Source organism: Callospermophilus lateralis, chromosome 11 (assembly GCF_048772815.1).
Source record: "Callospermophilus lateralis isolate mCalLat2 chromosome 11, mCalLat2.hap1, whole genome shotgun sequence".
Classification (NCBI taxonomy): Eukaryota; Metazoa; Chordata; class Mammalia; order Rodentia; family Sciuridae; genus Callospermophilus; species Callospermophilus lateralis.
In genome coordinates, this window is record NC_135315.1 from 15,234,484 (window position 1) to 15,260,750 (window position 26,267).

The following is a 26,267-nucleotide window of genomic DNA, read 5'->3' on the forward strand; positions in this document are numbered from 1 at the left end:
TATAGTTCATGTTTCTCTTGAATATAATTCACTTATGTAACATATGATTTTAAAAATACATATTCTTCCTGTTTAAGTTAAAGAAACAGAACCTTATTTCCCCAATAACGCCAAAATGGAGAAAATTAAAGACTTGCATTTCTTCAGAGCAGAGTGATTATCATCCTTCTTCCTCTCAGAAGCATAAGAACAGTTTGGGTCTACTAAAAGAGATGGCTACTAACCACAAAAAAATGAGATAGCCCTATTTCCAGGAATTTGATTGTATAGAGTGCACAAAAAAACCTTCCATAGATAATAAAATTTTCGGTTTTACTTAATATTCTCTTGGTGACATACCACATCAGCCAACAGGGTAGCTGTTTCACTGAAGCATCCTATGCAGTGATGTGGTGATAGTCTGTAGTGGTTCATGAGAGCTGATTGTTAAATTTTCAGGAATTTTGCAAGTTGGTTGTTAAGCAAAGCCACTCATTTGTTAAAATTAAATAAAACAAATAAAAACAAAGGTCAAAGTATACTTAAACCTGGAGCTAGTGCTGTAGTTCAGTGGTACAGCAGTTGTTTAGCATGTGAGAGGCCCTGGGTTTGATCTCCAGCATTGCATAAACAACCATCCAACCAAACCAAACAAACAAACAAACAAAACTCCTCAATTCTCATAACTTCCTATTGAATTACATCTTATTATTATCTATCCTCTTGAGGTTATTTATATTTACTGTGCACCTCTTTCCACCTTTGTATTCAGCAGTATCACATTGGTAACTTGAAATTGGCCATGGTGGGAATATTTACATGCTGTAAATTGGCAAATGTTACAAATTACTGTTTGAGTTAGAGTTAAAGCTGAAAGAAGTTTCAGTTTAAGCAATATAATTTATATGAAGAGGAGTAGTTTAACAATAGAGCCCATATCAGATTTAATGACAGTGAAGTTATTTGTAAAAGAGTTAACAAATTGAGATGCATCTCCATTTGTCAAATCATGATTAGGTTGCAAATACTGGATAGCTGCAAATTTGGCAAAAAAAAAAAAAATCAACAAAAAGCATTCACTTAGGAGTATTGAATATATCATAAGTATTTGTAAAAAGTATATGACACATTTATTTTTTTTTATTTTTTATTTTTATTTTTTGAGAAGGAAAAGTGTTTTTATTTGTTTGTTTGTTTTTTAAAGGTTAGATACAAGAAGGAAAGGAACAAATTTTAAAATAATTTTAAGCCAGGTGCGATGGTGCATACCTGTAATCCTAGCAAAAAAATTGTTCATCTACAATTTTTTAAAAAAGTTTTTAATGCCTTTATTTTGTCTGAATTCTTGAATTTTGGCTTCCCCGTGTTTTTTTCCACTGAATTCAAATATATATATTTAAAAATATTTTGTAACTGGAAAGTGTTGGGATTTCTATTTTGCCACACTAATGAAAGAAAAATAAAGATTAAAAAAAGAAATCTGGGCTGGGGTTTGTGGCTCAGTGGCAGAGCACTCGCCTAGCACGCGTGAGGCACTGGGTTCGATCTTCAGCACCACATAAAAATAAAATAAAGGCATTGTGTTCACATACAGCTAAAATAAATAAATAAATAAATATATATATATATATATATATATATATATATATATATATATATATATATATATATATATATATTGTAGTCTAAAGAACTGTCAGTTTTTATAACTATTCCCAGTACCCTTAAATTGGGTAGAAGTTTAAGTTTCTTGGTTATAGTTCATGTTCTCTATCTCCCTAATTTGTTTTTCCTCTATTTGACCTATTAATTATGAGAGTTGAGAGTTGTGGTAAAGATTTCCACTGTGATTCTTGTACATTTTTTGTGTTATGCTTCTATTGGCTATGTGCATACTGATGTGTGTGTGTGTGTGTGTGTGTGTGTGTGTGTGATGTGACACATTTAGATCAGTAATATTTACTATTTATTAGAGCTTTTTTTAAATCATGAAGTATGCCTTTGGCATTTTCTTTTTTTTTTTTAATTATATATGACAGTAGGATGTATTTTGACATATACATACATGGAGTATAACTTCTCATTCTTGTGGTTTACATGATGTGGAGTTACACTGGTCACGTATTCATATATGAACATAGGAAATTTATGTTTGGTTCATTCTACTGTCTTTTCTGTAACCATCCCTCTTCACTCCCCTCATTCCCCATTGTCCAATCTGGTGTGCTTCCATTCCCCCGCTTCTTGCCACCTACTGTGAATCAGTATCCGCATATCAGAGAGAACATCTGGCCTTTGGTTTTTTGGGACTGGTTTATTTCACTTAGCATGATAGTCTCCAGTTCCATCCATTTACTGGGAAATGCCATAATTTCATTCTTCTTTATGGCTGAGTAATATTCCATTGTGTATTTGTACCATATATTCTTTATCCATTCATCTGCTGAAGAGCACCTGGGGTTGGTTCCATTGCTTAGCTATTGTGAATTGAGCTGTTATAAACATTGATATGGCTTTGTCACTGTACTATGCTGATTTTAAGTCCTTTGAGTATAAACTAGGAGTGGGATAGCTGGGTCAAATGGTAGTTCCATTCCAAATTTTCTGAGAAATGACCATACTGCTTTCCATAGTGGTAACTCCAATTTGCAGTCCCACCAGAAATATATGAGTGAATCTCTTTTTCCACATCCTCACCAACACTTACTATTGCATATATTCTTGATAATTGCCATTCTGACGGGAATGAGATGAAATCTCATTGTAGTTTTAATTTGCATTTCTTTTATTAGAGCTTTACAGCTATACATAGTAGCTGGGTTCATCCCAACAAACTCATACATACATGGAATTCTATTTCAGTTCATGATCCCTCCCTTTTCCTCCCATCCTCCTTCCTCTCTCCCATTCTCCTTCCTGTACTCTACTAGACCTCCTTTTGCTTTCTACTCATTTATATTTGATTGGTTCTTTATGTTAGCGTATCCCTCCTCCCTGCTTTCCTTTATTTTACTCTAGCTTCCGCATATGAGAGAAAATATTCAACCTTTGAGTTCTGAGTTTGGCTGATTTCATTTAATATGTGCACATATATGTGTATATATATATATATACACACACATACATATATATATATATATCACAATTTCTTAATGTGTGTGTGTGTGTGTATATATATCTCACAATTTCTTAATCCATTCATCCATCTGGGTTGGTTCTATAATTTAGCTATTGTGAGTCATGCAGTTATAAACATTGATGTGGCTTTATTGCTGTACTATGATAATTTTCGATCTTATTCTTCCAAATGAATTTAAGAATTTTTTAATATTTATTTTTTAGTTGTAGTTGGACACAATACCTTTATTTTACTTATTATTTTTTTTTTAAAGAGGGAGAGAGGCAGAGAGAGAGAGAGAGAGAATTTTTTAATATTTATTTTTTTTTAGTTTTTTTGGTGGACACAACATCTTTGTATGTGGTGCTGAGGATCGAACCTGGGCCGCACGCATGCCAGGCGAGTGCGCTACCACTTGAGCCACATCCCCAGCCCTATTTTACTTATTTTTACGTGTTACTGAGGATTGAACCCAGGGCCTCACACGTGCTAGGCGAGCACTCTACTGTTGAACCACAACTCCAGCCCCTAAGAATATATATTTTTTTTAATTCTGTGAAGAATGTCATTGGTATTTTGATGGGGATTTCACTGAATTTGTGTACTGCTTTTGGTAGTATGGTCATTTTAACAATATTGATTCTGTCTATTCAAGAATAGGAGATGTCATTCTATTTTTAAGGTCTTCTTCAATTTCTTTCTTCAGTGTTTTATAATTTTCCTTCTTCTACCTCCTTGGTTAGATTAATTCCCAAGTATTTACTTAATTATTTATTTTTATGGTTACTGTGAATGAGATGGTTTACCTGATTTCTTTCTTGGCTGAATTACTGTTGGGAGTATAGTAAAATTTTTTATCTATGTTTTGCTGAACTCATTTATAAGCTCTAGAAATCTTCTGCTAGAGTTTTTTGGTCTTCTAGATTTGGATCATGTCATTGGCAAACAGAGATAGTCTGACTACTTCTTTTTCTATTTGTAACCCTTTAATTTCCTTTTCTTGCCTGATTACTTTAGCTAACATTCCAAGGACTATATTGAATAGGAATGGTAAGAGTGGATAGCCTTGTCACCTTTTTTTGTTCCTGATTTTAGAGAAAATGCTTTTAGTTTTTCTCCATCTATATGATGCTGGCTTTGGGATTTGTCATATGGCCTTTATGATGTTGATGGAAGTCCCTTTGATTCCTAGCTTCTCCAGTATTTTTAAATACGAATGAATGTTGGGTTTTATCAAGGCCTTTTCTGCATCTATTGAGATGATCATGTGATTTTTTGCCCTTAATTCTGTTTAAAAGATGAATAATATACATTGATTTGTGTATGTTGAACCAACCTTGCACCCCTGGAACGAAACTCATTTGATTATATTGCATATAATTGAATTATTGCATCTATACTCATCAGGGATTTTGGTCTGTAGTTTTCTTTCCTTGATGCATTTTGGTTTTGGTATCAGGGTTATACTGGCTTCATAAAATGTATTTGGGAGTGTTTCCTTTCTTTCAATTTCATGGAATAATTTGAGAAAAACTGGTGTTAGTTCTTCTGTAAAGATCTGGTAGAACTCAGCTAAGAATCCATCAAGTCCTGGGCTTTTCTTTTTTTTGGAAAGTTTTTAATTGTGGTTTTGATATCATTATTTCATATTAGTCTTTTTAGGTTTTTTTTTTTCAAATATCTTCCTGATTAGTTTGGGCACATCATATGTGTCAAGAAATCTGGTCATGTCTTTCAGATTTTCCATTTATTGGAGTATAAATTTTTATACTCCAATAAATGGAGTATTTTCAAAATAAGTTATGGTAATTCTTTGAATTTCAGAGGGTCTGGGATGATGTCTCCTTTTTCACCTCTGATCTTATTGATTTCTCTTCTTACTCGTTCTTTTGGTAAGTTTGGCTAAGAATTTGTCAATCTTATCTTTTCAAAGAACCAACTACTCATTACATTAATCTTGTGTATTGTTTTCTAATTCTCACTTTCTTTGATTTTGGTTCTGATCTTAATTCTTTTTTGATTCTACTGAATTTGGGATTATTTTGTTCTTTTTTTAAGGCCTTGAAGTCGAGCATAAGCTTATTTATTTGGGATTCTCTAGTTTTTTAATGTAGTTACACAGTTACTGTAAATTTTCCTCTTAGAACTGCTTTCATACTGTCCCAGAGATTTTGATATGTTGTATCTGTGTTCTCATTCATTTCTAAGAATTTCTTGATTTCTACTTTTCTTTCTTTCTTCTTCTTTTTTTAAATTTTAGATGTAGTTGGACACAATGCCTTTATTTTTTATTTATTTTTATGTGGTGCTGAGGATCGAACCCAGGGCCTCAGACATGCTAGGTGAGCACGAGCACTCTACCACTGAGCCCCAGCCCCAGCCCTTTACTTTTATTTCATCTTTGATCCATTCTTCATTAAAAAGAGTATTGTTCAATCTCCATGTGTTTAATATGGATTCTATTATTTTTCTTGTTGTTGATTTCTAGCTTCATTCTATTATGCTCTGATGGGAATATATACATACACATATATCATATATATATGTGTGCGTATATGTATCTATATGTGTGTGTGTGTGTGTGTGTGTGTGTGTGTGTGTGTGTATGATTTGCTTTGTGGCCTAGAATATGATCTGTTTTGGAAAAAGTTCCATGTAGCTGAGAAGGTAAATTCAGCTGTTTTGGGGTGGAACATTCTGTATATGACCATTAGGTCCATTTGATTCATAGTGTTTAGGTTGGAGATATCTTTATTGATTTTGTTTTGATGACCTATCTATAGGTGAGAAGTGTATATTTAAATCACCCAATATTATGGTGTTGGGATATGTGAGACTTAATGTCATGGAGTATTTTTTCCATGAAATTGGGTGCACTGACATTGGGGGCATAAATTTTTACTATTGTTCTATCTTCTTTTTTGATTGTTCCTTTTACTAGGGTGTGGTGGCCTTCTTTGTCTCTTCTGATTAATTTTTGCTTGAAATCTGCTTTGTCTGAGAACAGCTACTCCTGCTTTTTTTTTTGACCATAGACGTGGAATATTTTTGGTCATCCTTTTACCTTTAGCCTGTGGATGTCTTTGCCTATGAATCTCTTGTAACAATATATTGTTAAATCTTGTTTTTGATCCATTCTGCTAATCTGTGAGATCTTAATTGGTGACTTGAGATTATTAACATTCAGCATTAGTATGGATATGTGTTTGTGGTTTCCTGCTATTTTGTGTTTTTTTTTTTTTTTGCTATATATTATCTTGTCTTGATTCTCATTTTAGTGGAATATTCTTCTATTGAACTTCCTCTGTTGGGGAGCTTTGGGAATTGTTTTTTAGTTCTTCTGTGTGCAGTTTATCTTTGAGTATTTTTTTGTAGTGCTGGATTGATGCTCATAAATTCTTTTAGTTTATTCTTGTGGAAAGTTTTTATTTCCCCCTCAAATTTGAAACTGAGCTTTGCTGGGTATAGTAACCTTGGCTGGGAGCTGCCTTCTCTTAGGGCTTGGAATATCTCATTCCAGGCCCTCCTTGTTTTCAGCGTAGGATCTGATAAATCAGACATAGCCTTATTGGTTTGCTTCTAAGTGTGACCAGATGTTTCTCTCTTATAGCCTTTAATATTCTTTCCTTATTTTCTATGTTAGCAATTTTGATTATGATATGTCCTGGTGAGCTTCTTATTTGACTAGGTCTATTTGGGGTCCTGTAAGACTCATGTATGTGAATGTCTATCTTGTTTCTGATATGCGAAAAGTTTAACTACTTCATTGGAAATTTCTTTATGCCTTTAATATCTCCATGTTCTTGTCTATCTCATGATTCTCAGGTTTGGTCTTTTAAAGTTGTCCCAGAGTTCTTGTATATTCTGGTCATATTCTATAATTTTTTCCTTTTATTGCTTTTCTGTGTACTCATGATAGCCTGCATGAAGTTCAGTCTTCAAGGGCTGAGATTTTATTTTCTACATAATTTAATTTGTTAGTGATGGTGTCAAGTGAGTTTTTAATTTGATTGGCTGTCTCTTTCATTTCTAGGAGTTCTGCTTGATTTCTCTTCACTATTTCTATTTCTTCATTAAAGTGGTCTTTCATCTCCTGTAACTGCTCTCTTAATTCCTTCCTCAGATCTTTTAGTTCACTGAACATTTTTTATTAATCAGTTTTTTATAATCTTTCTCTGGGCTTTCATCCACTTTGCTATCAGTAGGATTCTTTGTTGGGGGATTGTGAATTTTGGGGGGAGATTTTTTTCTCCTGTTCTCTTGTGTTTTCAAAGGTCTTGGACTTGTGCATCAATTGAGGTGGATTCCCTTACCTCTTTTTTTGTATGTGTCCTTTTGTATGTAATTATCTTATTTGTTCTGGGACTTCTTTCTGTTTTTGATGTATGCGGAGATGCTAAAAGGTGGGACCTGAGTTTCCTCTCTGATTGTTCCTCCTTGGATCTTTGTTGTTGGTTTGGGGCTTTTGTCTACTCAATTTTTGAGTTGGAGTAATGTCAGGAACTTGCAATTCAGCAGTAGAGTATCTAACCTGTGAACTTTTAGCATCCCTAAGGGTTCTCAGCACTTCACAGAATAGGGCAAAATAAACAATAGTAACAACTGTTGCAAACAACAAACAACACACAGTGTTAAAGTAAATATGCAGTTCCTATGTCTTCAACAGAAATTAACCAATAAATAGGAAAAGGTTAAGCAATTGTCAACAATAAAAACAATAACCATGAACTAGATCTGGCTTTAAAGCAAACAGCAGGTACAATTATATCATCCACAGCAGTAATAATTGTATTAGCAGTAATGATGGGATAGGAGTCATATAAACCAATCAATTCTGAAAGACAGTAAAAATACAGTAAATTAGGTGAAAAGGAAATGTGTTAGGAAGTTAGAAAAGATTTTATAATTTAAAAAAGTGAACAGAGAGAATGAAGAAGAGATGTAGCAGGTGATGTTTATACAAAAGGAGGGGGAAAACAGAAGGAAGGTATTGGGAGAGAGAACAGAATTTGGTGGTTGACAAAAGAGAGAAAGAGAAACAAAGCAAACACATGAAAATAATGCAAAGCCAAACCAAAATATACAATCAAAAACCCGAACCTCAGAAGACACCACTAGGAAAAAACAATTGCATTAAAAATGCTAAACATGAGAGAAAGAGAACTTATAAGTGTATTTGTGTATGTCCCTGAGTTAATCAGCACAGTTAGAATTCATACATATGTACACATACTCCCCCTCCACAAAGAATAAAAAAAATTAAAAAATTTTAAAAAATCCCAAATCAGTGAAGAATGAAGGAAGCTTCTCCACTGAGGTGGTCAAAATAGTTGACCAGATTAGAGAGTTACTGTCTATGTCCAACAGTCTTTCTTTCGAATTCTTCTTGAGTTATGTACTGATAGAGCAGGGGATGGAAGATGTTAACCCCTTCCTGTTTGTATGTTGCTTTCTGTTATGGTTTGGATGTGGTGTTCCCCAAAAATTCATTTGTGAAACAATGCAAGAAAGTTCAGAGAAGAAATGTTGGAGTTATAAGAGCCTTAACCAAATCAGTGAACTAATCACCTATGAGATTGAGTGGTAAATGAAGGTAGGTAGGGTGTGGCTGGAGGAGGTGGGCATTGGGGGTGTGACTTTAGGGTATATATATTTGTATCTGGCAAGCAGAGATCTCTTCTCTGCTTTCTGATCATCATGTAAGGGCTTTCTTCTGCCGCATTCTTCTGCCATGATGTCCTGCCTCACCTTGGGCCCTAAGGAATGAAGCCACCTATCCATGGACTGAGACCTCTGAAACTGTGAGCCCCCAAATAAACTTTTACTCCTCTAAAATTGTTGTGATCAGGTGTTTTAGTTACAGATGTGAAAAAGCTGACTAAAACACTCCCTGGGCTGCCAAATGGAGTGGCCTAAGACTGAAGTTGTTTGATAGAAGACTGAGTTTCCCTTCTTACAAGTATGGGGTGAAATGGATTAGGATGTTCTGTCAGTTGGTGTTTTGTCCATTTGAACCAGTTGAGTGCATTCTCAGGGTTTAGCTTCTGCAGCTCTGTGAGGGAAGTGTCAGCAAATGGTTCTGAGGTCTACACAGGCTTCAGGGCCTTTGTTGGGTGGTACCTTCTTTAGAGAAACTAGACTGTCCTACCCCCAGGGTTTGACAGTAGCCAATCTCTGGTGTGGGTCTGGTTCTCAGGAGCCTCCCAAGAAATCCAATTGTGGGGCAGGGGGTCTGATCCTCCACTTACTGTTGCCCTGGAGCACAGCCTTCCTGGGCTTAGTCCCTGAGTATATTTACTCCAACCTGTTCAGCTGGTTAAATGAGCTTCCCCAACACAAAGGAGAAGCAAGTTGGGCTCCCCTTTGCCCATCCAACTTGAAACCCCCTGGGTATAGTCTACTCAGCACCTGTTTCACTCATGTTCTGTCAGGCTCAGCCTAGGTTACTGGATAGGCACCTGCTAGGATATTGTGGCTGTTTTTAGGTTTTTTTTCCCTGCTGATCTCCCAGGTCTTGTAGTTGCCAAGGTGGTGCACTTGTTCCAAGATGGCTCCCACCTCATTTTTCTGGGGCCAGCTGAGACACAGAGGGCCTTTTTCAAGTACCAGCATACAGTGCAGCCTCTGGTTCAGCTAAAATTAGGCAATATTTTTGATCTCAGCTTTCTCTGTACCAAAATTGTGTTTCCCCTCTCTCTGTGGTGAATGCACCCTGGCAGCACCTATGGGATCAGCTCTGAAGCACTTTTTTTCTTTTTTGGTTATTGTGCCCAAATTTCTGAGCCCCTAAGCCACTTTGAGTGTCCAATATTAAATTTTAGTGAAATCCTTCTTTCACCTATCTCTCTGAGAAAAGCTGTATATCCACTGCTTTGATTCCATGCCACTAGATCAGTAAAATTTATAATAAACTCATGTATGTGCATACTCTCTCTCATCTGCTGCACCCTTCTCCCCTCCTTAGCATCAGTTGTTAAACAAACCATAGTATATGACCATTTCTGCATATTTGTCACTATTAATATTATTACTATCATTAGTAAATAAATTAGCAAAAATACTGTTTGTATGGTGTTTAACTGTTTACCAGGAACCCTTTGTAATAAACAACTTTGTAAGAAAGAGTAATTTCACTTCATGGATGGGGAACTGAGGTTCTAAGAGATCAAGTAAATTGCCCAAGGTCTAGATCTAATGGGCAGCAAAACTGGGACAAAAACCTGATCTTTCTGATATTTTACATGTTGTGTTCTTCCTATTCCACGTCTAACCATGTAATTACAGGTCAGTAATTAATCCTTCTGTGGTTCTGCCATTGTCTGTTAAAAGGGGTGGAAATATGGGAGAGAGATTGGATTAGATAATTTCCAAAGTCTTTTCCAACTTTTTGTCCATAATTCTAGGTGCCTTGGCATGTAAGTAGTCAAGTGCCTCATGGAGTTTCACCTCTTTATTCCTTAGAGTAGTGACCAAAAATTCAAGTTAATTTGGCTGGCAGTTTATAATATGCAATCTCACAGGTTCTTGAATGCTTGGAAAAAAAAAAAAAGAACCCTATCATATTCTCACATTCTTCTTACCTCAGTGTAACCCATGCTGGCTGCAGCAATGAGGGCCTGCTGGATGGCATGGCTCTTTTTAAACACTCCTTGCTGCTGGCCGGCCATTGTCCAGTCACACTGAATCAAAAACTTAACGACCTCCAGATGACCTCTGAGTGCAGCATGAACCAAAGCACACTGTCCATTCTTATCCAAGTGATCCACCTAAGGGGAAAGAACAGAAAAATATGTGTGAACCAAGACCTGTGGCTGTACTCCCAATCTAGTCACACCAGTCCATTGCACGTGTCTAGACTATTAAGATTCATTCTTTCTAATCTTTGAACTAATCTCTGAGCAAATTTAGAAAATACTTTCTCTTCAGGCTAGAATAGTACCAAATACAACTCTGCTTGATGTGCCTCTGGGGGAGAACTTCTTTTCCTCAAAAACAAGGTCAGTTTTTTGTTTTAACATTAAAAGAAAAATAACAAAATGCTTAGCTCACACTGAGGTAGATTCCCCTTTCTCCTCCAGTAGTTTCCCTCAGACAAAGATTTGAGAGACTTGTAGCTCTGTTGGCACAAAACACTGTCTTTAAAATCATGAAAAAGAAAAAAAAACCATTTTGGAGCTCCAACTTTTTGGTGTTCCAAAGAAGCAAAATGTATCATATCATGGACTACTCATTTGACCACCAATCTTTGGCAAAGATTAAATAGTCAAGTGCCTCCGTTCTTCCAGCAGGAGGGTAGAATCTCAAAGACCTAGCTAGAGGCACTTGGAGCTAGACTAAGCTCTAACAGGAGTTTTTCTAATTTTAGTGTTGCTTTCCAAGTTTAGATTGAAAGAAGAGGCTGCTTGAGATCAATCCACCAGCTGGGTTTGGTAGTAAATGCCTGTAATTCTAGTGGCTTGGAAGGCTGAGGCAGGAGGATCACGAGTGCAAAGCCAGCCTCAGCAAAAGAGAGGTGCTAAGCAACTCAATGAGACCCTGTCTCTAAATAAAATACAAAATAGGGCTGAGGATATGGCTCAGTGGTTGAATGTCCTTCTGTTCAATTTCCGGTATCGTCCCCCAACCCCCCCCCCCAAAAAGATAATCCACCAGAAGGCCCTGAGTCACAAGTTTTAATGAATGAAATGGCCATTTCTAGCAGAAATACTGTTATCTGTATATGATAGTTAAAGCACTTGAAACTTAAGTTCTGTTTCTGGTTCTCCCAGTAACTGGTTCCAACCAGCAATTCACATGACAAATGTTTACTGAATGCCTAGTATGTGCAGGGCACCACATGGGATAAAAACACGATAAGACAGGAATATATAGATTCTGCTCTCAAGAACTTTGAAATGAGGTGTGGGGAGATGTGACCAATGTGACAAAAGCCTGTCCAACAAAGGAGTTTATAATAAATGCCTTAAGGAAAATGAAAGTATAATAAAATTTCAGAAGAAAGAAAAAGTAATTCCCGACTAGGAACAGATTCAGAATTAAAAGTTTTAATTTACGTTTCTGCTCTGGGGAAACAATGAAAAATAACTAAAAATACTGGCTTGGTAGTATAAGGGATGAACAGCAGGAAAGATCCAGTACCAGCAGAGATCTGAATTAAAGGCAAAAGTAATATAAGGACCAGTTATCATTCTCTTTCTAGAGATGTCCAAAGAAATGGAACATTATTAAAGGTGGACAATAACTGTGCCACAATAAACATCTAAGGCTCTGAGATTTCACTCCCCCTCAGGAGTCCTACTTTCTTCCCTGGTAAGAGCACTAGATACCTCAGAATGAGATATATTACTTATATGTATACTGTGAAACCAACATCCTCGGTTTGTTTTCAGGACTGATCAAAATACCATGAGATCACAATTTTCCCCAGAGGCCAACATTTGTGAGGCCAGCATTTTTCTTTTAATTGATACTTTGAAATTGAGTTCTTTTATATCAGTGATTCTGGAGATAAAGAAAAGATTTTGTTAATGTTTCTGAGAACTGAAATATACTAACAAACGCTTTGAGGTATATTTGGTCAGAGTATAAACAGGGGGAATCATCTTTTCCCCAGAATATCTCTAGGATGGTGGTCTTCAGGGACAGGATGAGGGGAATCTGGTCTTCTCATCTCCATTGGTTAACGTTTCTTTTCTACATATGAAAGAGTCTGTAGTGCCATTCATTTCAGACCTCTTGCTACAGTCTCCTCCTTGCTCCCTTACTTCTCTTTCCTTTCCTGTTAAGAAAAGAGATTTTTCTGAGCTCAGTAGAGAATTTCCAGGGATGTTTTTTGTTGCTGATAAGTGTAGTTTCCTAAGTGCCTCTCAAGGATTTTACAACTGTGTCCAGCTGTGGTGTGGACTGGCAGGGGCAAGTGGGCAAACACTGGGTGTAAGCTGAGCCACCCTCCCTTGATCTGCTTCCAGTCAGGGTTTGATATACCATAGGAGTTAAGGAAGACTTTGTATCTGGAAGAAAGAAAAAGTGAAAAAAAGGAAAAGTAGCAGAGGCAGGTAGTCAATTACCTTGGCCCGTTTCTTGCAGAGTAGCACCACGATGCTCAGGAACCCTGCTGCTGCGGCATATCCCAAAGGAGTCAGGCCACTTTCAGAAGAGGCATCTACATTGGCCCCAAATTCCAAAAGCAAGGCCACCATTTCTGTGTAACCAAGATGAGACTGAACACATAGAATTGGAGCATTATTTAAAACCTCTGTCCGGTAATTAATATTGGCACCTCCCAAAATCAGCAGTCGGCTGACCTAAAAATAAATAAATAAATGAAATAATAATCAGATAATAGAAATAATAATCAGGTATCAGCCATATTCCAACAATGTCTAGCAGCAATAAGTAATTTTTATATTTGTCATTTGTTCCCTTTTTAATACCTTGCTGTTGAAAGGAACATAAAGTTTTCTTTTTTTGCTCATTAGCTAGAGTAAATGCCACCCATACTATAGGGCTGAACATTAGCTCTACTAAGTGAACTTCTCACCAGAAAAACTCCTCCCAAAACAAGATACCTTAGATCAATTTAGTCTCTAGAACCAGCAGGACCTGATCCCATATGTTGAAAACAGCTTATAGAGGTAGATGGACAGTAGGGTTTATCTTCGAGTGAGATAACGAAGTGTAAACAACTTAAAATAAATTATTAGTAAGAGATTAATTGACAGGAGACAGTCTAAGGCAAGTCAGAGATCATCAAAACAGCTACTTAATATTCTTCTGACATTTTTTTCACAGTTAATTCTTTAAAGTATTTGTAATTTTAAAAAAATTTTTGCATTTACCTTTATATTTGGAGTGTAGAGATTTCTTAGAGATGCCAATGCCATGGAAAGACCTTCTGTGCTATAAGAGATCCAGAGACCTTGGAGGATGGAAGATGATACTCCAACTTTTTTACTCAAACCCTGAAAAAGAAATACAGAGGCAACTCAATTACTAGCCAAGCTAAAAAGTATCATCAGTTGTTAGTGGTCTCTAGATTTGTGGTATTAACAAATAAGAGCAGAATCTCACCGCACCTTAACAATATTCAAACCCAATAAAGCCCATCTGCTGATAGGGACAAAAACTACTCTTACAGGAATAAGGGAACTTAAATTGTCTTTATCTGGGCAGTTAACAAATCCATTTAACATCTTTCCTTTCTACTCTATCTGATGTAATTTGTTTTTCCATATCTTTTTGATCAGCCTTCATGAATGAATCCCTTAAATTCAAATTACTAAAATTACACTGTGGCAGAGACAACACATTGTGATTACTGATTTTCATTTCATTCCGGGAATTTGAGAAACTATTTCTCAGGCTCCTTTAAAGTTAGTGGGTCATGTGACTGAATTCTGATTACTAAAATTGGGGTAGAAGTAATATACCATGTCCAGGTGTGGCCCCCAAATCTCATTTCTGCATACTTTATGACTCTTGACTACAGGTCAGATGCAGATAATTCAATGGAGATAATTTCAGTAATGTTACATAGAGTGGGGTATGGTGGCACATGCCTGTAATTCCAGCGACTCAGGATTACAGAAGTTTGAGGCAGAAGTGTCATAATTTTGAGGCCAGAAATTTAGCAAGACCTTAAGCAACTTAGTGAAATTCAGTCTTAAAACAAAAAATAAAATGGGCTGAAGATGTAGCTCCGTGGGTAAAGTGTGCCTGGGTTCAATCCTCAGGATCAAAAAATAAGGAGTGTCCATCTTGCCATCTAGGTACTGGGTGCACTGAAATGAATAAGGGTGGATGACAGCAGCTTTTGATTGTTCATTATTACTCCATAATCTCTTTTAATTTGTGCTAATAATAGGGACTCAATTACTAAGTCTCTTATTTGGTCAATTAGTTCATATACAAACACAAAAAACTAAAGCAAACCTATGGCTAAGTCATTATGATTATTTATTTTGACATGAGATCAAATATTTATAGTTCTTTTTGTAAGAATTCCAAATGCTACTCAGTCAGGGTTGGAGTCCAGTCAAATTGGGTTTGAGGGTTCACCTCCACTGTAGATCCCAGAAAACCAGGAAATGTAGCTCTGATTCCCATTTGGGCCTCCGTCTCCTAATTTAGAATATGTGTGGTTCTCACCAAGGCCTTCTGAAGAACAATAAACTATATTAACAAATTAGATAAAAAATCAGCAGAAAGTAATATCTATATTCTAATAGTGGAAACTTTTTGTTTTTTGTTCCAGGAATTCAACCCAGGGTTGCTTAACCACTGAGCTACATCCCCATTCCTATTTTGATTTTATTTAAAGACAGGGTTTCACTAAATTTATTAGCACCTTGCTAAATTGCTGAGGCTGGCTTTGAACTCTCGATCCTCCTGCCTCAGCCTCCAGAGCCGCTGGGATTACAGGAGTGCGCTACCATGCCCAGGGCAAGAATGGAAACTTAACAGTGGAAAACATGCCTTATAGGTTATGGTGGAGGGAAAAAAAAAAAGAAAGGGAATATATTCAGATATCTATTATATGTCAAGTGTTGTGCTAGGATTTTTTCATGCGTTAGCTTTTTAAATTTAATCTAATCTCCACAACAGTCCTATTAGGTAGAATTTATCAGTATTTCCATATTGGAGGAAAGAACTTAGAAAAGGTTAAGTAATTTGTCCAGTGTCACATAACTACAGAGGCTGGAATTAGAATCCAAGTTTTTTGTTTTTTTTTTAAACTTTAAAGTTCATGGTCCTTGGGGCTGGGGTTGTGGCTTAGCAGTAGAGCGCTCGCCTAGCACATGGGAGACCCTGGGTTTGATCCTCAGCACCACATAAAAATAAATAAAGATAAAAAAAAGTTCATGTTCCTTCTATTACACCAACATTAAAAAATCTGAAATCTCAGTCAGAAAAGAAGCAACTAGAAAACTAGAATAGACAAAACAGCTAATTGCTAGCTTTCCCCTTTACCTCTAACTACCAACCATTCACTTTCTTTGGTCCTCTTTTCCAAAACTGTCCTTTTTTTCCCTTTCATTCTTTTTTTGATACTGGGGATTGAACCCTGGGAGCTTTACCACTAAGCTACATCCTTAGCCATTTTTTATTTTGAGACAGGGTCATTTTTTTTAATATTTATTTTTTAGTTATAGGTGGACACAATATCTTTATTTATTTATTTTTTTATTGTGGTGCTGAGGATTGAACCCAGTGCCTCACACATGCTAGGCGAGCGCTCTCCTGCTGAGCCACAACCCCAGCCCCAGTCAGGGTCTTATTAAGTTGCTGAGGCTGGTCTTGAACTTGGGATCCTTCTTCCTCAGGTTTCCAAGTGGTTGAGTCGTGCACCACTGTGCCAGGCTAAAAATAGTCTCATCTGCTCCTATGGCTTTATTCCTATTATTTTTAACTAAGCATTATGTTTTTTAAAAAATATTTTTATTAGTTGCTGATGGACCCTTATTTATTTATTTACATGCAGTGCTGAGAATCTAACCCTGAACCTCACACATGCTAGGCAAGCGTTCTCCCGCTGAGCCACAAACCCAGCCCAGCATTATGTTTCTTTTCCAATTGTGAAACTTAAAGTAGTAAAAGTAGTATTGTGCCTATAATCTGTAGTAGTCAATTTCTCCTCGAATATTAAGTGAGATTCATTAATATTTTCACTTAATCCATTGAGTTATTAAGGGTATTATTTTATACAAAAGAAATGCTGGATCAGTGTTTATTAAAGTTATGTGGCAATTCTCTGATATCAGAGGGGGTTCAGAAAATGTATTTTGCTTCTCTGAAAGATGTAGGAGCTTACCTGCCTATTCAGCAACTATAAGTTTGGATTTAGTTTTCTTGAATATAAATTGCCTGTTTTCTGTGTGATCTTCATTTTAAAGATTAATTTAAAAAATACACAGGTCGGGCACCATGGTGCACTCCTGTGAACTCAGTGGCTCGGGAGACTGAGGCTGGAGGATATTGAGTTTAAAGCCAGCCTCAGCAATTATCAAGGGGCTAAGCAACTCAGTGAGATCCTGTCTCTAAATAAAAATACAAAATAGGGCTGGGATGTGGCTCAGTGGTTGAATGCCCCCTGAGTTCAATCCCCAGTAGCCCCCCCACCCACCAAAACAAAAGACACAGTAAGGTTAAATAACTTGCTAGGCCAGGTACAGTGGTGCACACATGTAATCTTGTTTACTCCTGAGGTTGAGGCAGGAGGAATGTAACTTGGCAATTCAGTGAGACCCTGTTGCAAAGTAAAGGGATGGGGATGTAGCTTAATGATAGAGTGCCCCTGAGTTAAATCCCCAGTACCGTAAAAACAAACAAACAAAAAAACAAAAAAACAAACTTGCTTGAAGTCCTACAGTCTGGAAGCAGGAAAAGTAGAATCTAGTCTGGTTTCAAAGCCAAATCTATTTTAACTACCATGCTCACTGTACTGTCATCTTTAAATGAATTATATAGATTAGTGATTTTCAACTTTTTGGGCTACATATTAGAATTATCTGGAGAGCTCCTAAAAAAATACTAATATAGGGGGCTGGGTTTGTGGCTCAGTGGCAAAGCTCTCACCTAGCACATGTGAGGCCCTAGGTTCGATCCTCAGCACCACATATAAATAAATAAAATAAAGGTATTGTGTCCAACTACAACTAAAAAATAAAAGTATTAAAAAATACTAATACAATGTGGAGAATGAAAAATTGCATAGCCACTTTGGAAGACAGTCTGTCAACAAAGCTAGGATTACCATATAATCTGATAATCTCACTCATTTTACCCAAATGAGGTGAAAATTTACAAACTAAACTACTTATATGAATATTTATAGCAATTTTGTTAACAACCCCAAAGTCATCAAGATTCCTTTTTTTTTTTTTTTTCCTTTGAGCACCAGGGATTGAACTCAGGGTCATTCGACCACTGAGCCACATCTCCAGCCCTATTTTGTATTTTATTAGACACAGAGTCTCACTGAGTTGCTGAGCACCTCACTAAATTGCTGAGGCTGGTTTTCAATTTGTGATGTTCCTGCCTCTGCCTCCCCAAGCTGCTGCCTTTAATAGATAAACTACTAACAAATAAACAGTGATACATTCATACAATGTAATATTATTAAGCAATAAAAGAAACAAGGTATCAAGCCACAAAAAGACATGGAAGAACCTTGAATGCATATTGCTAAGTGGAAGAAGTCAATCTAAAAAGACTACATGCTGGGTGAGTCCAGCTATATGAAAATCTGGAAAAGGTATTACTCTGGAGATAGTAAAAAAGATCACTGGTTGCCAGGGGTTGGGGAGGAAAAGATATAAGAAGTGAATATATAGGGCTGGGGATGTGGCTCAAGCGGTAGCACGCTTGCCTGGCATGTGTGCAGCCCGGGTTCTATCCTCAGCACCACATACTAACAAAGATGTTGTGTCCACAGAGAACTAAAAAAAAATAAATAAATATTAAAAAATTCTCTTTCTCTCACTCTTTCTTTAAAAAAAAAAAAAAAGAAGTGAATATATAAAACAGAGGAATTTTAGGTCAATGAAACTATTCTGTACTGCACTTGTAGATACAGGACATTTAAACATTTGGCAAAATCCAAAGAAACAACACAGAATGAACCCTAATGTAAACTATGGATTTCAATTTATAATAATGCATTAATATTGGTTCTTTTGTTATACCCAATGTACCATGTCTGTACAAGATGTTAATAGGAGGAATTGTGGCTGGGGGAGTGAGCATAGGAAATTCTGGTTTCAGTTAAATTTTTTATACAAGCCTAAAATTGCCCTAAGAAATAAAGTCTATTAAAAAAGGCTATGTTCTACTCCAGAACAATGAATCATAGTTTCTGGGAGTAAGGTTCAGGAATGTGTACTTGTTTTTTAAAGCTCTCTCTGAAAATCTAATGCATAGCCAGATTTGAAAAACCACTGACCCAGATCTATAGGTAGATTCAAAGACACAATGTTGAGTGGGAAAGAAAAAAGCTATAGAATTATATAAATAGTATGATACTATTTTATGTCAATTTAAAAAAAATTTCATATGTTGTTTAATATGTTACTGATTGGGCGTAGTGGTGCACATATATAATCCCAGCAGCGCAGGAGGCTGAGGCAGGAGGATTGTGAGTTCAAAGCCAACCTCAGCAAAAGTGAGGCACTAAGCAAATCAGAGAGACCCTGTCTCTAAGTAGGGTTGGGGATATGGCTCAGTGATTCAGTGCCCCCAAATTCAATCCACAGTACCAAAACAAAATTAAAACAAAACAAAGAATATGTTACTGATGTTAGAAAAGTACAAAATATGCATAAGAACATATATTAAGATTATTAATGTGCTAAATTTTCATGCATTTTGAATTGAAGCTATTTTTAGAGGAGGGATAGAAATGAGATAAGAAAGGAATGTTACACAAGTACCTACTGTTATTTGTTATACTTTTTAAAAATAAAGAAAAAATCTGAAATAAACATGAAAAAAATCTTAAAATTTGTTAAATGGCTATTATCAAATTATTTATTCAACTGAATAAATCTGCTAGATATCAGAATAAATAATCTGATAATGTGCTTTCTTATATGTTGAAAATATTTCATAATAAGAATTTAAAGAGGAATTAGGGCTATCTATCTAAAATAAGAAAAAAGGTAAGAATTGGTAATCATATAGATTTATTTGTTGGTAAGGGGAAGAGACTAATTAAAGGAAGTCATAAATCAAGTAGAATGTCTTTAATGTTTTTCAGTGACTCATAAGTTAGGTTGTTTAATTAGTTGGCTTGTTTAAGAGATATAGGAAAAAGAAACAGAAAAGGGAGATGAGTAAGAATAGACCTTTGTAAGTTAACTTCAATTAAATGGCCCAGTAAATGGACCATAAGGCAGCACTGAGAGCCCCAATGAGATTGGAGTGAATATATAAGATACAAACCTAGAATAAAGAGCCAGAGTATAAGATATAAAATATTAGCTTTATTTATACTGTTGACTTTTGATTTCTTCTAGTTAGTGGGGCTGACCTTTTTGCTCTTCAGAGACATGAAAGAAAAGAGTTTCAGTTTAAATTCAACAAAGATGACAGGCAGATAACTGTGATCCCACTACCAGTCACATAGCCCAAAATAACTCATAATTAAATTCTAAGCTTAAGGTTTCTCAAAGAGAACTTTATGCTCAAATAACCTGAAAAAGTGCTTCTTCAGTATCTGTATCTATTACTCAGATGAGATAGGATGTCTTTTTGTCTCTTTTGGTAATGGAGTACCTTCCCTTAGAATCTAAATTTATAGCCTAGAATAATCATGCCTAGTATTTTTGAATACTTCAATAAAATAGCATGAATAAACAAGAGCAGTCTCTTTTTTGAAATTTTAGGTACAGCTCAGATATCTTAAGGCATGGTAAAACCCAATTCTGGCACTTAGCCAATGAGTTTCATTAAAGTAAGTTATTTGCAGACATATCAGTCCAGTGTACCACATGCAGATACCCAATTGTCTCAAATGGATTATCACTATTCTTATCTGACCATTGGACATAGTCACGTTTGGTTACAGAAAAAGGATACTGGTAAACCAAGGAAATGGCATCCTTCATTATAGAGAAAGGGTTGGAAAATTATCACCTTTGGCCAAATCCAGCATTTTCTTTTTGTCAGTCAAGTTTTATTGGAATACAGCCTTACCCAATCATTTCTATATTATCTCACTGTTTTCTAGCTACAATGGCAGTTGAGCAGTTGTGACAAAGATTATATGGACTATAAATATTGGGTTCTTTATGGAAAAAGTCTGCCAATTACTACTATAAGAGAATTCTAGGTAACCTCTGAAGTGATAAATGGATTACCATGTGCAATTTATGCTCATTATTCTTATTTTTGGGAAAAAGATTCTTGCTAAGCATCTTCTGCTTATAACATTTCCCTCCATTGGCAAATGGTTCCAGCAAGAAATGTGACAGGATTGACCAACTAAAGGAGCATTTTGGAGGAGAGCATTTAAGGATTTAATTGCAAAAATACTCCCAAATCCTTCCCATAACTAGAATCAATTGAATGAAAACTCCCTGCATTATAAACTAGGTTGAAATATTTCTGGCCACGACTTATACTCATTTTGTTTCCTTTAGATTAAAAAAATTAAATGGCTATTAGAGTATTACAAAAATTATAAGTCCTCGACAATATGAATCATTCAGGAAGTGCAAATCAAAACCACAATGAGATATCACTTCACACTTGCTAGAATGGCTAAAATAAAAGATAATGTCTAATGAGTGCTGGTGAAGGTATGAAGATATTAAAATTTTGGGGGATGCTGGGGATTGAACCTAGGGTTTCACACATGCTAAGCTTATGCTCGACCACTGAGCTACACCTCCAGCCTGGTGTGAAGAAACTGAAACCCTCATATACCTCTGGTGGGACTATAAAATGGTGTGGCCACTTTGGAAAACAACTTGGAAATTCCTTAATATGTTAAACATAGTTACTATATTACCTAGCAATTCTACTTCTTCTTTGGTTCAATTTTTTCTTTTCTTTTCTTTCTTTCCTTCTTCTTTTCTTTAAGAGAAGGGGTATTGCTAAGTTGCTCAGGCTGGCCTCAACTCCCAGGCTCAAGTGATCTTCCTGTCTCAGCCTCCTGTGTGCTGGACTACAGGTTCTGTGCCCAATGCAACTCTACTTCTAAGTATATATACTCAAGAAAACTAAAGACATACTGTCTACCCACAAACCTGTACCCACACATTGTAAAAATACTGTCACTGAGCTGTGACTGTACTAAATACCATTTTAAATTGGCCAATTTTATTTTCTAAAGATGGAAAAATCAGTAAGCTAATGTTCATAGCAGTATCATTCACAACAGCCCAAAGTGGAAACAACTCAAATGTCTAAGTGTGAATGAATAAACAAAATGTGGTAGATTCACAAAATAGAATATCATTTGGCAATAAAGAGAAATAAATAGCTGGTATATGCTGCAATATTAATAAACTCTGAAAACTCTGTGTTAAGTCAAAGGTGCCAGACACATTAGACCACATATTATGATTCCATTTATATGAAATGTGCAAAAAAGTAAAATCTATAGAGAGATAGAAAGTAGAGTAAGGGATGACAAAATAGTCATGAGGTTTATTTTTTTAGGGTGCAGAAATGTACTCATAATGGTGATAATGGCACAACTGTAAATGTATTAAAAATCACTGACATGTACAAGAAGGGGAGTTACACAGAAGATGGAAGGAGAACCTCATTGTTATACAAAATACATATATGATGTTGTAATGAGAAAAAGAAAAAAAAAGTGTGTCACATTAGATTGGATATAGAGAAAGGATGGGAGAGGAGGGGAGGAGTAGGGGGGATAGGAAGGGCAACAGAATAGACAATATGATTGATGTATGTACATTCCATGTATGTATTATACATCAAAATGCATTCTACTGTCATGTATGACTAAGAAAAATAAATAAAAATTAAAAAATTGGTGAATTTTGTGTGGCATACAAAGTTATTATTTGATAAAGCTGTTAAAAACAACTAAAAGGCTCCACAGACAGCCAAATATCCAGAAAAACAGATCCTCTACCTTCTCATGTTTTAAATCATTTTTGATACATATGCATTTTTCATGAACAAAGATAAGACAAGGGAAATTTAAAATTGGAAATATAAATTGAACTGTACATTACTGCTGTTGAGAAGCTATTAGTGGAACTGACTGTAAACTATAAAGCCTGTCTTTGCCTTTTCATGACCTTTAGCTGATGGGGACTAAGAATTTTAGCAGTCTGAAGAGAAGCTAAATCCTATCAAGAAAGAGCACTCTGCATTTAAACTATAAACTGCAGCACCAAAAAAAACAAAACAAAAACAAAAAACATGGTCCAAGATTTTATGTTTTAGCTTGCACTCATGTCATCACTGTGTGCTGCATACAGGAGTTATTTATGGCCTGAATCATACAGGGAGCCAGTCTTATCTCAGGCAACCATGTTGTTTGCATCAACATTTGATAAAACTGTGTTAATGACAGAAGTGTATGTCTTAAATGTAGATCTCCATGTACTGAACAATCACACTTGGTCAAATGAATCTTCATGTTATTTTTCTGTTAATGTAATGTTTATTTGGTGCAAAAGGCAGGTTTCAACTTTATTTTTGCATCTGATCCTATGCAGATGGTGATGTTAAAGATTAGTACTTAAGCCATTCTTCAATCTATCTGAATAAATGTATGATCTTCAGAGTTTATGGGAGTAGAAGACCTTTTACAGTTCACTTGAAACTGGAACGAGATAACCTTATCTGTTATTTTAGCACCACTCTGCTTCCACTAAGTAAGGCCATTTTTGGCACAGTGATTTGTTAGACAATTAGGATTCCAAAAAAGGACTTGTCACTGTAGACTTCATTCATGTCCATCTGATGAACAATATTCTCTGGGTGTGTGCTTATTACTAGGAAGAATTTGCTAGGTTCTTAGATTTGCCCTTAATGTCATTTTTCTGAAGAGAACTCTTTAATCTTTACAAAAACTCTTGGGGGAAAGTGACCATTTTTTTAATTGGTACATTGTAATTATACATAATAGTGGGAATCACTGTTACATCTTCATACATGCATACAACAGAACAATACAATTTGGTCAGTTTCATTCCCCAGTAGGTAACCTTTTCTTCCCTTTATCCCCTACCCATCCTCGGCCTTTTCCCTCTACTCTACTGGCCTCCCTTCTATTTCAATAAGATCCTACACTCTTTTTCTCCTTTTCTCTATATAGAGTCCAAATAATGAGAAAAAACACATGACCTCTGACTTTGAGTTTGGCTTGTTTTGCTTAACATAATGCTCTCAAAATCCAAACATTTTCCTCAAAAGGACATAATTTCATTTTTTTCATGACTGAATAAAACACCACTGTGTGTGTGTGTGTGTGTCAGACATATTGAATTTTCTTCAATCTAACTGAATAAATGTATGATCTTAAGAGTTTATGGGAGTAGAAGACCTTTTACAGTTCACTTGAAACTGGAACGAGATAACCTTATCTGTTATTTTAGCACCATCTATTCATCCACTGATGAACACCTAGGCTGATTCTATAATTTGGCTATTGTGAATTAAGCTGCTATACCATGAATATGCATATATCACTATAGTATGTGACTTTAGATCTTTAGGATAAGTATCAAGGAGTGGTATGTAACTGGGTCATGTGCTGTTTCTATTCCTAGTCTTTTCAGGAACCTCCTTACTGATTTCCATAGTGTTTGTACTAATTTATGGCTCCATGAAGAATGTGTAAGTGTTAAGGGGAGATAACTGTTTCAGACATCTGTATTTCTCAATTCCAAGGCAGGAAAAAAGCTCTGAAGAGACACTGTGGGGATTGGAACAATCAGGTGTAAAAATAGAAACTGGGGGCTAGAAAAATCAGGACAACAAATTTCCTCCTCTGCTTCTATGTGCTAACTAAAAACTGCTATCTGGACTACAAATTCCTAGAGATTGTATCTTTTTAACTTTAGTATCCCTAGTCCTAGTACAATGCTTCAGTAAGTGTTGAATAGATGAATGACAGCATGCATACATGCACAAACAGATTAAATATGGTCCCTCTTCTGGATGCTTCAGTCCAGTCTTATGAAAGTTGAGAGAAGCTGGTATTATAGAATTCTTGCAAGTTTTGAAATAGCTGGGGAAAAACTGGAATTACAATTTGAGAGAGATTGAGGAAGTAGTTCCAAGGAAGGTTACTGCTAATTCCAGGCAAATAGTTTAAAAATCATAGCCTCAGGAATATTAAAATCCTCACTAAAACAATTAAAAGAAAATTAAAATATTAGCTGCTCTCTGTAATTTTTAAAAAGACATTGTGAAAACTGTGCTAATGACAGTTGTTACAATATAACTATCCTTAGGAGATGGTAGGTGATATAAAAAATATGGAGCACACATGTATGTGCATATATGCTCCATGCCTAGGTGATCACGCATAAGATATTTCCTGGAAAGCCTAGAAACCCACTAAATTGGAAGATGGCCAATGTAAATGTCACTGTTAACCTATTAACTGCACTGTAAGACAGGGATAGTTCTCTTTTTAAAGTCTGAGGGAGGAACAGGCCATATGCTTTTGCAGCAAAATAATTTCAGAAAGCAAGGACTACACTGAAATAACAGCAATTTCTTTTCATACACATAATGTTAAGGTAAGTCTGCTAGAAATGGAAAGAAAGAGGGCTTCCATTTCTCTAATTACCTTAAAGATGTGTGCTTTGAGGATGTGATGTCCCAATTCAATAGTCTGCTGTCGGTTTAGTTTTCCCTCTTGGCGAGAAAACCAGAAGGCAAGTAATGTGTGACCACTCCTGCAAAGAAAAAGAAACTCATTTTAGAAAGTTTAATGACTCCATTCTGCTTTTGGTGGGGAAAGCAGGTCCAGTTATACCTCAATGAAACTGTGTCATCAACCAGTTTCTTGTGGAGGAGCACATGCTACTTGGCAAATAATGAGTATTGGAAGGTTCCTAGCTTTTATTAGTCCTTTACCTAAATCACATGTATGAATAGCATAAAACATCATTTCTAGTTGGCTTATACCCATCCCACACACAGATGGCACTAAAAGATTTTCATTTTTATTTTCTGTCTCTGTCAGCAACTCTCATTTCACCAATGCTTAAATGTCAGTGTTCCTCAGGATCTCTATATTGGTCTTTCCTATTCTGTCCTATGCCTGGATTAGATCATTCATTCTCAGTGTCTGCCTATATATACATCATGGATAGCCTATATACTTTTTCTCTGTCTAGACTTCTCTTCTCAACCTTAGACCAGTATCCATCTAACTATCTATAGGATTCCTCCATTTGGAGGTCCCAAGATACCAAAACTTGACATGTGTTAAACTGGATTAACAACCTCTTTCCTAAATGAAGTCTACTCTGATCAGTTTCTATACTTTCCCTCAAGCTGAATAAAGTACTTTCTTTTTAGTGCTACTAGTATAGAGTGTATATACCTCTAGTACAGTATTTACCACACTGTCACATGCTCTCTCTTCCACTAGACTAAGTTTCCTAATGGCACCCATCTCCCTATATCTTCTTGTTAACAGATTCCCAATTTGATCATGAAAAGGAAAGCT

At 35.9% G+C, this 26,267-nt stretch overlaps 1 protein-coding gene across 2 annotated transcripts in view; it reads right to left on the reverse strand.

Annotated features, from left to right (window-relative positions):
* Window positions 1-26,267, reverse strand: part of Tanc2 (tetratricopeptide repeat, ankyrin repeat and coiled-coil containing 2) — a 454,690-nt gene that overhangs the window by 26,223 nt on the left and 402,200 nt on the right. For both annotated transcript variants that reach the window (XM_076870152.2, XM_077110543.1), the window contains exons 15-18: window positions 25,380-25,488; window positions 13,936-14,058; window positions 13,165-13,401; window positions 10,678-10,863 (exon numbers count right to left, since the gene is read on the reverse strand). In XM_076870152.2, coding sequence (XP_076726267.1) covers window positions 10,678-10,863; window positions 13,165-13,401; window positions 13,936-14,058; window positions 25,380-25,488 — 655 coding nt within the window. The remainder of the gene's footprint in view (window positions 1-10,677; window positions 10,864-13,164; window positions 13,402-13,935; window positions 14,059-25,379; window positions 25,489-26,267) is intronic.